This window comes from Tenrec ecaudatus, chromosome 8 (assembly GCF_050624435.1).
Source record: "Tenrec ecaudatus isolate mTenEca1 chromosome 8, mTenEca1.hap1, whole genome shotgun sequence".
NCBI classification, from domain to species: domain Eukaryota; kingdom Metazoa; phylum Chordata; class Mammalia; order Afrosoricida; family Tenrecidae; genus Tenrec; species Tenrec ecaudatus.
In genome coordinates this window covers 61,785,800-61,800,776 of record NC_134537.1, presented here as the reverse complement: position 1 = coordinate 61,800,776, position 14,977 = coordinate 61,785,800, and the positions used below count along the sequence as shown (strand labels likewise).

The 14,977-nt window shown below is 36.8% G+C and overlaps 1 protein-coding gene across 1 annotated transcript in view; it reads left to right on the top strand.

The window, feature by feature from the left end:
- The window catches only part of RYR2 (ryanodine receptor 2), an 819,632-nt gene that overhangs the window by 498,647 nt on the left and 306,008 nt on the right, over positions 1-14,977 (top strand). Inside the window, exons 30-35 of the mRNA XM_075556394.1 lie at positions 9,064-9,272; positions 9,736-10,088; positions 10,630-10,744; positions 11,804-11,964; positions 13,810-13,969; positions 14,294-14,380. Coding sequence (XP_075412509.1) covers positions 9,064-9,272; positions 9,736-10,088; positions 10,630-10,744; positions 11,804-11,964; positions 13,810-13,969; positions 14,294-14,380 — 1,085 coding nt within the window. The remainder of the gene's footprint in view (positions 1-9,063; positions 9,273-9,735; positions 10,089-10,629; positions 10,745-11,803; positions 11,965-13,809; positions 13,970-14,293; positions 14,381-14,977) is intronic.

Genomic DNA, 14,977 nt, shown 5'->3' with positions numbered 1-14,977 from the left:
TCACATGAGCCTCAGGCTTTCTTTGGATTCTGTTGTTGTTATTATTCCTCTAAAGTCTAGAAATATATCTTCAAGCTCACTAATTTGACCCTTCAAATTGACCCTGATTAAATCTGTTTCTGAAATCTTAGAATTAAATCTTCTAGGTTTTTACTTACTGTTTTTCTATGTTTTTTTAACGTTATATTTTGTCATTTTGATCTTGTTTTCCTGTATTTTTCTGCTTTATTTGCTTTCATCTGAGTTTTCTGGTTCTTTCTCTCAACCCATCAAAGGAAACTAAATATCATTATTTGAAATCATTGTGATGTTTATCAAGTGTCATTTCATTTTCTGAAAAAATATCTGGCTCTGTATTTCGGTTACTTGTTTGAATTGAAATTATCTGTGCCTCCCAGACTGCGTGATGTTGTTTTGTCTCCACTTACTCGCTAATTGTATGTTTGTGTGATCATTGGTGCTCACCACCTGTCTCCTGGTACGTATAATACAGAATGTGATCATTTGTGGACTGCCTTGTTTGCTGTTTATGTAGCCCATTTGAGAGTGGGTGTATCTGGTACTTCTTGCTGTGTATCAGTTAGACAGAAGTGGTACAGAAGTGGGTAGTGGCCCTCATTCAGTAGGTGGGATCACAATAGGTACAGGTTTGGCTGCACACAGCTATTTTCTCCCATTTTATGGAACAAGAAAAGCAACATCAGAGAAGAAAATAATAAAGAAAAATAGCAGCAGGGAGATGTAGGCAAAAAACAGAAAGAAAAGAGGATTCAATGTTAAAAAATGGAATGGAAAATACAAAGAAAGAAAATAGTGCAGTGAAAAAAACTATTACTTTTGTTTGGTGCATAGAGTTAATTCCAGTCAATTGTGACCCTATGTACAGCTCAACAAGGCACTGCCCATGTCTGCACTACTATCACTGCACTATCAAAACTTCTGTCATGTTTTAGACCATTGTTGTAGCCACTTTATCAATCCTTCTAATTGAGAGACTTCCTCTTTTATGCCAACCCTCTGCTATACCTTGAATGGTGTCCTTTTTCAGGGATTGGTCTCTCATGATAACAAGTCCAAAATACATGAGATGAAATCTTATCATCCTTGAATCTAAGGAGGAAAACAGAGAATATTAAAGGAACAGAAAAAAAACGAAAAGAAAGAACAAAGGGAAAATAAGAAAATAGAGTAAAAGAAAGGATAAAGAGGGATAAAACAAAGGAAGAGGAAAAAAGGGGGGAAAATAAAGTAACACAGAAACTGAGGTAGGGGTAGGATCCAGAGAGGATAGAACTATGGATGACAAGGTACCTCATATAAATTGACACCATAACCCAGCCAAGGAGCTCCTGGGATGAGTTATGGAGCATGAAGAAGTCTTATCTAAGTGGAATTTCCACGGGCTTAGCTGTTGTCTAGCGATAGGAACCTAATGTGGAAATAATGCTCAGCATATGGCAGAGGCCAGGGGTCTTCTTACTTTAAGGCACACTCTCAGGTCCAGGGGCCATTTGGGATGAGATCGGGTGCTATGGAACAAGTTCATGCCCACCCAGGATGGCGAGTAACAACCCCCTTGCTTAGCATTGCACTCTGTGCTGCTCTGATGAAGTTGAGCTCATATGCCTCCAGAAATGGGTTTGGGTTATAAACCCAATTCACAGGAGTGTGGCTCTGACTTTAGGCAGAACAGGGGCTCTGCAGGGGGTGGGGTTACGGTAGTTACATAATCTTGTGTCAACTTGAGGATATTAAGAGTGAAAGGGGTGGAATCTAGCCTCTCAATCAGGTCACAACTTAATGATGCCTCCTTGTGGACATGGCATTCTCATCAGGGTTCTTGGAATTTTCTCTGCCTTGGTCTTCCTGTTGACAAATCACACTGAACTTGCTAAGTGCTGCTAGAGTCTCTCTCTCTCTCTCTCTCTCTCTCTCTCTGCTTTTCCTTGCTTTTGAGGACCCACACTTAGCTGGAGGAGCAAAAGACCCATACCAGTGCTTAGATGCTGCCACTGCCATTGGATCCACAAGGCATTGCACCCACTGGCCTGTGATTTTCCTGAATTTTGCATCATTGCATGTGCTGTGCTGAATGAGTCTAAAGTGGAACTCATGGGCTAATATACGACTTACATACTTGATCTGGACTTGTCTGGGATGTTTTCTAAATATACTCTTTTATATAAAGCTCTTTCTACGTATATGAATACCTCTGGATTTGTTTCTCTAAACAACCCAGACTAGCACATTATGATAACTCGAATGTGGGGTACCAGAGAAATAAATAATGAAAATGGAGGGTGGATGTTTGTCTGACTTCTACCTCAGAACAGTTTTCTCTAGCTAGCTGGAGAACAGATATGGCTTCACTGTCTACTTGATTGTTTTTTGGAAAGAACATAGGAAGGTAACGCTTTGATTACTAGAGGGTTTTTTTTTTAATTCCTCTCTGAAATGGTGGAAATGAATGTGATAAATGTGAATTTTGAGGTCAGGGGGAGAAATCATTCCTTGAATTTCTTGGAGACCATGCTGCTTAGTCACAAGGGATGACAGAACCCCCTGCCCTGGCTTGATGCAGTCAGAGGCATAAAGCCACATGGGATAACTTTAGAATTTGACTGTTTTAAGAATTGAGTTTAAGATCTGGCTGTTCTATGCTGTTTTCTTCTGCCTATTATTATTAATATAATGTGCAATATAAATGATTATTTTGTAGTAAAAATAGAGAAGTTGTAAGCCTACTATCCTTCAGCCATTAAATTCGACCTTTAAATGAGTTCAGGACACCACTGAAAAGATAAGCCCCACCCACTGCTTTGAGCGTTCTGTGCATTTGCATTTGAAAAGAGTTGCAGAGAGAGCTGTTGACAGACTGAAGAAAGAAAAAGGAGCCTTTTGACTTCTTAAATTTTTAATTGGTCGTTTGTGCCTGAAGCTGGAAAAATTTGGAGCCTTGAAAAGGCCTGAACATTAAAGGGAACCTGTGAGCAGCATTAAATGCTTGCTAGCTGACCACCTGCATCTGCCAGTTGAATGGAAGTGGGAGAAATGCAGTAATAAAGAGATGGGTTCAGTCTGGTCACTGACACCCATGGACCTGGTTCACGGGGACTAGAAGAGACTTGATCTGGATTGGGTCAGGATGTTTTCATAATATACAGTTACTCTCTGATATAAACCCCTTTCTTATACATGTATTAGTGTCTTGCTTACACAGGGGTGTAACTGGCTGCTGGATGAGTGCGAGTGCCACATTTCTCTTTACCAGACAGTAGTGTGCCTTTGGCTGGTTAAGTTGCTGGCTGGTATGAATACTGTGCAAAAGTTTGAAATGTCTGCCTTGTACCAAGCTAAAAAACAATTCACTCATCATCTTCTCTGCCTATTATATTCAATTTTTATTCCTAGTCAATCTAAAGCCACCTGTCTGTTTCTACTATGGGAGTCAAATAGCCAAGAATGGCATCCCACTATTTTAGGAAGTAGGATATGAGCAAAAGCCAGCGGGCTGAAGGAAGAAGTTCAAAGTGCACTGGAAGTATTAACCAAAAATAAACTCCAGAAATGGATTAGATACTAACTGAAAGATTTCTAAAAGCTGATGATGTACTGGAAGCACTATGCCAGGAGATTTAGGAGACAACTACTTGGCAAACTGACTGGAAGAGATCCGTATGCGTGCACATCTCAAAGAAAAGTGACCCAACAGTATGTTCCAGTTATAGACCAAAATCACTGTTATCACATGCAAGTAAAATTCTGCTGAAGATCATCTAACAATGGTTTCAGCAGTATATTGACAGTGAGCTGCCAGAGGTGCAGGCCAGATTCAGAAGATGACTTCATTGCTGATGTCAGATGGATCTTGGCCCAAGCAAATACTAGAAGATGTTTTGTTTACTTGTGCTTCATTGGCTATGCAAAGTCATTGGACTCTGTGGATTGATCAAAACAAACTATTGATAACTTTGAGGAGAATGGGAATTCCAGAACTCTTTATTGTGCTCCTGTAGAACTTGAACATGTGGCAGTTGTGGGAACAGAGCAAGGGAATACTGCAATGGTTTAAAATCAGGAAAGGTGTGCATTGAAGTTGTATTCTCTCGCCATTGTTATTCAAACGTATGCTAAGCAAATAGAAGCTGGCTTATATGATGAAGAACCTCACATCAGGATTGGAGGAAGTCTCATGATCAACTTTCAGTATGCAGATGAAACAACCTTGCTTGCTGAAAGTAAAGAGGACCGGCTGATACAGATCCAGGATTTCAGCCCCCAGTATGGATTCCTGCTCAATGTAAAGCAAACAGAAATCATAGGGACCAATAGGTAACATCATGGTAAATGGAGAAAGAGCTGAAGTTGCCAAGGATTTTTTTCTTGCTTGGGTTCACAATCAATGTTCATAGAAGAACAGTCAAGATATCAATAGGTGCATTGCATTAGTTAAATATTTTGCACAAGACCTCTTTAGAGTATTGAAAAGCAAGGATGTTTCTTTGAGGACTAAGGTGCTCCTGACTCAAGCCATTGTATTTTCAGTGGCCTCAAATTCATGTGAAATTTGGATATTGAATACAGAAAACTGAAGAAGAATCAAGGCATTTGAGTTGTGATGCTGGAGAAGAATGTTGAAATTACCATGGACTACTAAAAGGATAAAACAATAGGTCTTGGAAGAAGTATGGCCAGAGAGCTACTTAGAGGCAAGGATCACAAGATTTCATTTCATATATATTTCATGTATTTTGGATATGTTTCCGGAGAGATCAATCCCTAGAGAAGGACATTATGTTTAATAAAGTAGAGGGGCAGTGAAGAAGAGGAATGCCCTCAAGGAGATGGATTGATACAATGGCGGAAATAGTGAGCTCAAGCATAGGAGCAATTATGAAGAAGATGTAGTACTGGGTAGTTTTTGTTTTGTTTTTCTGTTGTGCATAAGGTTGCTATGGCTTGGAATCCAGTCAATGGCATTTAACAATAACAACAACAATCTCTAAGGCAAAGCCTTGGCTTCAAGGATTCTTATATTTATCTCTGTCATTAGTTCTCTCGTATCTGTTTTTGAGAGGGTCTATGCAACATAATTGTCTAATGTACCCTCTTGGTTGAAATACAGACATTCAATATGACATTATTATTTTCTGGTATGATATAAGTGAAAAAAGTATTTCAATTTGTGTTTCAGTTCCTATGTGCACAGATTTGTTTCAAACAAAATATGTTTAAACATGTCTCTGCAATCATTAGTTGGCTGCAAATAATCCTCTCCCCTCTTCCTGCTGCCCTCCCCCCACCATAATACACTAATCTTAGTCTTGTTAAGGAATTCTAGTAGTATGGTGGTTACACGATGGGCATCTAACTCCTTGGTCAGCAGTTTTAAACCATCAGTGGATCTTTGGGAGAAAAGAGGCTTTCTACTCCCACAGGAAGTTACAGTTTTGGAAACCCACAAAGGTCCTGTTCTAGAGGGTCACTATGAGTTGGAAATGAATCAGTGTCAATGAGTTTGATTTGGTTTTTATTCTTGTTAGGAGGTTCATTCAAGATAGGTGATTTTGAGGCATAAAGACTCAGAATATTATGGTGACTGTTTTTTGGGGGGACACCAAGGGAACAATCTAGATATATTTTTTGAAGGACATGGGTTGATCAGAGGGGTTAGACTGAAGACATTTTAAGAAATTGTAAACTGCATTGCTTAGTAAAGTTGTCCAGAGGAATTTTTTTCTCCATCACAACAAGGAACCTGCTCATTCTTTAAGCCTAGCAAAGGCTGTCCTACAAGAATTATCTTGAGAAACCTTACCTTGTCCATTATTCACCTTGATTTTTTTATATCTCCATACTTATTTCTGTTCTTCACCCTTTGTGGCAGTTACTTAATCTGGTGGCGATTTGAGACTACTAAGAGTGAAGGGGTGGAGTTTAGCCTGTCAATCAGGTTGCAGTGTGATGAGGCAATATGGAGATAAATAGCTCCCTGGAAGCAGGACACAGAGACTCTTCCTATGAGACATTCCTGTTGACAAGCCAGTTGGAGCTACACTGATGGAGCCAGAGCCTTTGAGCTAGAGGAGCCCTGTGAAGACTCATGCCAGTGCTAAGATGCTTCCACTGCCACTTGACCCACAAGACTTTCCACCCACTGGCCTGTGATCTTCCTGCATTTGTTGTCATTGCATGTGTTGCATGAGTCTGAAGAGGAATTTTTAGACTGGTTTGGACATATAGGCTAATATCACACTTAAGGATTTGAACAAGAACGGGCTGTAATGTTTACTTGATATATTATTACTCTTTAATATAAAGCTCTTATGCACAGGTGAATGTCTGTGAATGTCTATGAACGGGCCCTTAAAAATTTATTCACAGATGTCCCTCAAGATTGCCAATAACATACTATAAATGGTAGAATACAGAACTCTTTGTGGGAAGGGTTAATGAGATGGAAATATTGCCTTACGATGTGCACACATCTTGAAAGTGGATGTGTTGTGAAATAATACCTTTATATTTTAAAAATAAAAATATAAAATTTTATAGGAATACTTTTTGCCTTATTTCAACATGATGCATACCATTGATATTTTCTTTATTTTTTATATTTCTTATAATTTTTCTTTTCTAAAGATAATCTTCATAAAATCAAGAGTTTTCTGAGCTCTGTACACAGATGTATTCTTGTTCCTTAGAACAATGCCTTGCACATTGTAGGTGTACATTAAATATTGGTTGAGTGGAGGCATCTAACAATGTACAGAAGCAATAGAAAATAGTCATTCAAAACAGGTATTAGCAAACTAATGTCTGAATGCCAAATATAGTCCTTCACCTGTATTTTAAATGCAGTGTGTTTGTTTGTTTATTTATTTAATAGAAGTAGCAACCTGACCTGAGTCTGATCAAACTAATATATGTGTGTGCATATTTATATTGTTATTCAATATTACAGTTTAGGTTACTTTGTTTTGATAATATATATACAACACAAACATATACCAATTCAATAGTTTCTGCATGTAAATTCAGTGCCAATTAGATTTTTAAATTCAGTAGTGAAAGGTGTGAAATTATTAATCATGAAACAAAGACCCCAAACTATTGAAGAGTTTGAAACATTACTGTTAATTTGGATAGATAAAAAACAACTCACAATACCATATCCCAGGCAGTTTTATGCAAAAAATATAACAATCTCCATAGTGAATTTATAAATGTAATTTTGGGGCCTCGGAACCAATTACTTGGTTTTTATTGATTTCTTATGGGAAAAAAAGATGTTCAGTGCTCAAACTTTGCAGTGTTCAAACAAAATTTGGCACGCACTGAGTTGGAAAACAAGGTATGACTGTGTTTCACATTGCTACTGTCAATCTGATTCTTTATGTTCTTGGTAGGTGTCATTAAGTTTGTTGTGATTCATGGTGAGCATGGTTTTGCATTACGTTCATAATGATGGCTATTTTGTAGCTGATTGTTATGGGCATTGTTTCAATCCATCTTGTTCAAGGTCATTTTCTTTTTGGCTGACCCTGCCTTGCTTAGTCTTTGGTCTTTCTTTTTCATGGCTTTCTTTTATCATGCATTTGAAGCAATTGAAAATACCTTGGCTTGGGTCAGGGTCACCTTAAACCTAAAAAGGCATCTTTTATTTTTAGTTTATTAAATGGCAGCAGATTTTCCCACTGTAATGTTTTATTTGATTTTCTGATTTCCATGGTTATTTACTGAAATTCCAAGTAAAATGAACTCCTTGACAACTTTCAATTTTTTTCTAGCTATTGGTTCAGCTGTGAGGAATTTTTGTTTTCTTAATAAAGAGGGATAAACCATGTTGAAGGCTATTGTCCTTGGTATCTATCAGTAAATGCTTCAAGTCTTCGTCACCTCAGTAAGCAAGGTGATGTGATGTCATATAGATATTACCAGTTGTTTATAAGTGTTCCTCCAGTTCTGATGCCACATCATTCTTTCATAGTCAAGTTTCTCAAATTACTTGAATAGCATATAGTTTGAATAAGTCTAGTGAATGGTTACAACCCTCATGTACATCTTTCCTGATTTTTAGTAATACAGTGTCCCTATGCTCTGGTCCAATGAGTGCCTCTTCCTCTTCTACTTAGATACGGAGGCTTCAGATCCTCATCAAAAATCCATTATATTTTCATTCCATTTCACATGAACATTTTGAAGTTCCTTCATAACTATAAGTGTGTTTCAAAAATTAATGAAAAATGGAATGAAAAGATTTTGAAAGGAAACAATAAATACAAGGGAAAATTTGGATATAAAAATTATGGAATTTTCCACAAACTTAAAAAAATTCCCTTGTGTCCACCCACTTTAAACATCTTGCTATTGATGGATGATGCATTTGAAAGTTTTACTTACCCCTCCTTTATCTTTAGGTTATACTGTTTGACTTGTTCTATCAAATTCTTCGGCTGAATAGAAAATCATTACAAAACAAACACCCCCCCCCTTTGTTACTCACCTCCGTTTTACTTTTCTAAGAGAGTCACATGCACTCCGGGACCAGTGGGCTTAGGATGCGTCTTACACTGGATTTGCGCAGATCTGGAGAGTGATGACTGCTTAATAGGATCTCATTTCATACATGTTGAGAATCAGAGAATAGCGAAACAAGGGAAACAACAAGTAAACCATAATGCCAAGATCATGTATTGGTCTTCTATTTATTTCCTTTAATATTAAATTTCCATGATTTCTTTAATATGCTATGTTTTTAATTTAGGGCAGTGGTTCTCAGCCTTCCTAATGCTGCCACCCTTTAATACAGTCCCCCCCAACCATAAATTATTTTCATCGTTACTTCATAACTGAAATTTTGCTACTGTTATGAATCAGGTGACCCCTGTGAAAAGGTCGTTCAACCCCCAAATGGGTCTTGACCCACAGGTTGAGAACCGCTGATTTAGGGTAATGTGTTTCACAAAGGTAAGATTTCTCAACCAATACTTTGATAATCCCACATGAATACAATTTCATAGTAATGATCCCAAAGACTTTGAGTTTTCTTTTTCTTCCCAGGATTCATACCAGTATGTAGCCTTGGTGTGGCTCAGGTGGGCAGGATGAACTTTGGAAAAGATGTCAGCACCTTGAAGTATTTCACCATCTGTGGCTTACAAGAGGGCTTTGAACCATTTGCAGTGAATACTAATAGAGACATTACCATGTGGCTAAGCAAGAGACTTCCTCAATTTCTTCAAGTTCCATCAAACCATGAACATATTGAGGTTCGCCTTTTCCTTAAAAAAGCTACTCATGCCAAGATACTTTGAGTGGGCTATCTTTAGGATTTCCACTTGTACAACTATAAAAATGTATTTAAAATGTTGACCTTATTGTATTGCATACATATGAGATGTAAGTACATTAGTAGCCTCTTATACTGAGTATATTGTGAGTGAGTGATATGGTAATCAAGAATAATCAATTGCCTCTTTATATAGTTAATGTCAGGACTAATCTGACTGAATCTAATTATGTTGTCTATTTCCCAAATGACCTTTTGAATTAGAAGCAAAATTATGAATATATTCGTATCCCAGTGATCTTTGTTTTATAATGTCTTTTACAAAATGAGAGCATGTTTCACCAGTATTTAGAATTCTGAGAGTACGCTGAGCAGTAATCATCTCAGAACTAAGAATCGAAAATGGTCACTAGAATCTGAACTATTACTTCTTCATTTTGTAGGTGACCAGAATTGATGGAACCACAGACAATTCTCCATGCTTAAAGGTGACCCAGAAGTCCTTTGGGTCACAGAACAGTCACACTGATATCATGTTCTATCGGCTGAGCATGCCAATTGAGTGTGCAGAGGTCTTCTCCAAGCCTGCTACAGGAGGGCTTCCTGGAGCCAGCTTTTTCGGGCCCAAGAATGACCTGGAGGATTTTGATGCAGATTCAGATTTTGAGGTTTTAATGAAGACAGCACATGGCCATCTAGTACCTGACCGGGTTGACAAAGAGAAAGAAACAACAAAATCAGAGTTTAATAACCATAAAGATTATGCTCAGGAAAAACCATCTCGTCTAAAACAAAGGTCATTATGATCATACAGCATGATCTAAAATGTTTAGTTATTAGGTTGAGAGAGGTATGATAGAAAGTCAGAAATTTCCCAGTGTTAATTTCTTTCCTCTCCTCTTTTTGCAAAGTAGTCTAGAGAAACACAAGTGCAACCCTTGATCATTTAAATTACTAGCACGTATATAATCTATCCCAATAATCACTTTTAAAGATATCTATATATTTACTTTGGGGGGGTTAACATTTACTGAACATTCTGTATGAATGGTATGTTTTATGAACAAGAATACGGGTTACTTTAAAGTACTTTCTTGCACTGAACTAGTGATGCTCAGCATCAACACTGTCGGCATTTTTTATCAGAATATTTTATGTGGTAGGGGATGTCCTATGCATTGTAAGATATTTGGAAAAATGCAGGCTACTTGCATCCTTTTCCAGTGACAATCAAAATGTTTTCAGGCATTGGCAAGCATTCCTAGTTTACCTTATTTCATATTTGGAGTAGACAGAGCTTTTAACATTATGTATTCCTGATCCTCTAATAATTTCAGATTTTTGCTTAGAAGAACAAAGCCAGATTATAGCACAAGCCATTCAGCAAGACTCACTGAAGATGTCCTTGCTGATGATCGGGATGATTATGATTATTTAATGCAAACATCTATGGTATGCAGTTGAAATATTTTGCATTTATATTTGTCTGACTATTTATTATAAGTATATTTTGAACAGTTAATTTTATTCATAATATTTAGTAAGTTTACTTTTAAAATAACTATTTACTTATTTTTAAGAATTATTTTTAGAATTAAAGTTTTGTGTATATGTGTTACGTGTGTTTATGTGAGTGAGAAAGTATTGGTGTAAAATCACAAATATCAGCCACAATAACCTTCTGAACTGACTTCTCTCTCTTAAATTTAACTGGCCAAGATATGACAAAATAATAATCTATAAATTATCAAGGGCTCATGATGGAGGGGTGAGCAGGGAGGGAGGGGAAAAAAAAGAGGACCTAATGCAAAGGGCTTAAGTGGAGAGCAAATGTTTTGAGAATGATTAGGGAAAAGAATGTACAGATATGCTTTGTACAATTGATGTATGTATATGTATGGATTGTGATAAGAGTTTTATGAGCCCCTAATAAAATGATTTAAAAATTCTAACAAAAAAAGAAAAAGAAATTTAATTGGCCAATGCCACTTTCTGTTTGTGTTATTTTTTGTTTTAAACCACCACAACAAAACTGAGACAAGTGTATTACCGAGATAACTTCCCTGCAGCCATCCACTGATGAGAAGGTCATGTTTAGTAAAATAGCCTGTATAAAAATAGAGGGAGACCTACAAGGAAATGGATTTATGTGGTGGATGTAACAATGAGCTCAAACCTAACAATGATGGTGAGGCTGGCACAGGGGCAGATGGTGTTGCATTCTGTTGTATATTGGGTTTCTTTGAGTTACAACCAACTCCATGTCACCTAACCACACACATAAACATACTCATACATATACATGCTTGTGTATTTGGAAATATGAAAATTCATTTAGTATATTACTCAGATACATATCTTCCGTATTTCCAAGTTCTTTATTATAAGACTCTCCTCATTTTGTAATGGCAATAATTCTAAACAAAGAATAAATTTTTTGGCTGCATAGACTGACAGCTGTTCAACTTTGATTTCCTCCTTGCCAAAATTTTGTCCTTCCTCTTTTGACAGTACTATTACTCTGTGAGGATCTTTCCTGGACAAGAACCTGCTAATGTCTGGGTAGGCTGGATTACTTCAGATTTCCATCAATACGATACTGGCTTTGACTTGGACAGAGTCCGTACAGTAACAGTTACTTTAGGAGATGAAAAAGGAAAAGTTCATGAAAGGTTGGTCTTCCTTATTATTTTTACATGAATTAAATCTGATAAAAATGTTGGAAACTCTAGATATTTTTCTCTTTGATTTCTTATGCAGGGTTATATTTCTATTTATGTGAGAAATAAAGTACAACCATAAATGTCAATGTCCTTTCTGTTACTCATACAAGCCAGTAAAGGGATCTAAATATATTAGAAATAGAAACAATTACCAAGTAAGGGTAGTGCATCCTTTTTGGGTAATAACTATTGTACATGTCTGATAATTTGGGTTACCAATACTTAGCCTTTTTAATGAATTAGATATGGGTGATAAAGGCATTTACAATATAGTATCTGATACGTATCTTGGGAAGCGGTTATGTGGTTGGGTAAAAAACAGTGAAGACAATGCGGGCTAGTAGTTTAGACCAGGTAGAAACATTTGTACTCAGACTGAGGAGTAGTGGGTTCTTTCCTCAGCTTTGCCATTGACTCGCTGTGTGACTTTGGGTAAGTCAGTTAAACTTTCTGTGCCATCCTTTTTCATTTGTAAAACAAACCAAACTCAAACCAAACCCTCAAAAAAGCGAATGAGATAAGAGAAGATCTCAGTACTCACATTCACCTTTTGTGCCCAATTATTCTCACTGATCTGCTGTGACAGTTCTTATCGAAAAAGCCTGCCATGATGTTGTTTTACCAGTATAGCTGCACCACTGTTTTTGGTGATAGGTACCCTAATTCTTCTGCCTTCTGGTTGTAATACTTAAAAAGCTTGAAGCTATGGCTTTGGAAAAAATCCGGAGTGAAGTGTAGTTTATTTTAGAGTAGGATCAACAGCAACCAACTTCTAGGACTTCTCTCAGGGGTGCATTTGATTTTCAGATATGGTGACAATTTCACAAATGACTCAGTGAGGAGTCAGATGACTAACATGATCCTGGTGTAGGTTGTAAAGGATAGAAAGGGACAGTTGATGCTTATGTCAATCAAGCAAAGAAACACAGCTGAATTTGACTATTCAGAAACTGATTTTTGTCTCAAACTCTTTTTCTTTAACTCCTGGTAAGGTTTAAAGTCAGTTGCAATTTTGGTAACTTTGGTAATCTTACTGACTTGAGTAGCACAAATGCATTACTACTCACCAAAGTGTTTGTGTTACAACCCGATTATGTGTCATCTTGAAGACAGGACTGACTGACTCTGCCTGTAGGGATCACAGCCAAGGAAATGCTATGAGTCAGTTCAACTGTGCAGCACATGGCCTTGGCATGCATCGGTATCTATTCAACAACAATAAGCTTGGTCTCTCATAGCAGATCACTGAGAGTTTCGATTAAGGGGCATTAAATTTAGCCAAATTTTTAACATATTGAATGACTGTTGTAGAATTGACCTAAGTACATTGATGTGCTTGAAAATGAATGCTTCTCATCTCAGAACAAGAATAAAAACATGAGAATGTAATTGATTATTGTTATTATTATTAATACATAGATATGAATATTATTGCATGGTTAAAACATGTAATACCTAAAGAAAAAAGGTTCTGTTTGGTTTGAGTTTTTTGAGGGAAGAGGCAGGTCAGTTCTTACTTGGTTCAAACTGGTTGACCTGTCTCCATTAGGTGTGGCATTTAGAGATGTGTAAGACCTGATTCAGAATTTCCACTGATAGCAATGGAGTTTTGCTCAGAGTCTCAGAATCAGGCCCATTCTTTTCTTTCTTTCTTTTTTTTTTGTGCACCTGTCCCATTATAGCATGAGCTTGTTGCTTGCGCAGAATAATTTAGGTTTAGTTTGCAAAACATACATGTTTTTAGTATATTTGTGGTTGTGCAAATATAACATTATTACTATTTTCTTAATTCAGCATCAAACGCAGCAACTGCTATATGGTGTGTGCGGGTGAGAGTATGAGCCCTGGGCAAGGTCGCAACAATAATGGATTGGAGATTGGCTGTGTGGTGGATGTTGCCAGTGGGTTGCTCACTTTCACTGCTAATGGCAAGGAATTGAGTACATATTACCAGGTATGTGTCCAGTCCTGGCATCGTACTTCCAGGGAAATTTCAAGGAAACACATTTTTTAAGACCAAAAGATTAGGAGGAAATCATTAAAGAAATTACTTAACTCTGTACATTTGTTCTTTTTGAATAACAACAGCATCTTCATTTCAGAGTTGAAAGACAGTATATTTGTCAGAAATGTTCATTTAGTAATGAAATGTTTTTGTATGTTTCAAAGAAGATGTCTATATGACAGGAATTTTAAAAATCAAGGTCACATTGTATAAAGAAATGTATTTTCTTTGCCTTTCTGACTTCCCTAATATTAAATTCATTTGTTTAAAAAGGTGGAGCCAAGCACAAAACTATTTCCTGCAGTTTTTGCACAAGCTACAAGTCCCAATGTTTTCCAGTTTGAGTTGGGAAGAATAAAGGTAAGAGTTAATTGTCCTCATATCTTATTTGTATTATTTTCTAATAGAATACAGCATTTTACTTCTGCAAGATTGAATATACTTGTTGAATGCTTATATAGGAATAAAGTCCATCATTCTTAAAAAGAAAAGTATCCTTATTTGAAAATTCTATAATTTTTCTCAGGCCACTTGGATAGCATAATTAATTTGAAACAGTTTCATTTTGTCACAATAGTTATACACACATAATTTGGCTTATATAAAATAGAAAATGCCAATATACTTTAGTAATCATTGGAATCATAGTTGAGTCAGTGAGTGAGACATGAAATTCTGCTATACTTTGGTACTGGCATGTATTAAAATAGTCTCAAAATAGAATGAAGAATAATTAAATTAGATGAGGTGGATCAGAGAAAGTTACAAGAAGAGGTAACCTTTAAGCTGGCTTTAAACTGTTGGGTGGAAATTCAGATTACTGGGAAAATGGCATCCCAAACAAACAACAAGAGTAAAACATCTGAACGTTCAGTAACTTGAAGTGATTGTGCCAAGGATGCCTTCTAGTGTGGGGTTGGAGAACGAATGGAAGAAAAGTACAAGTTGTGAATATCT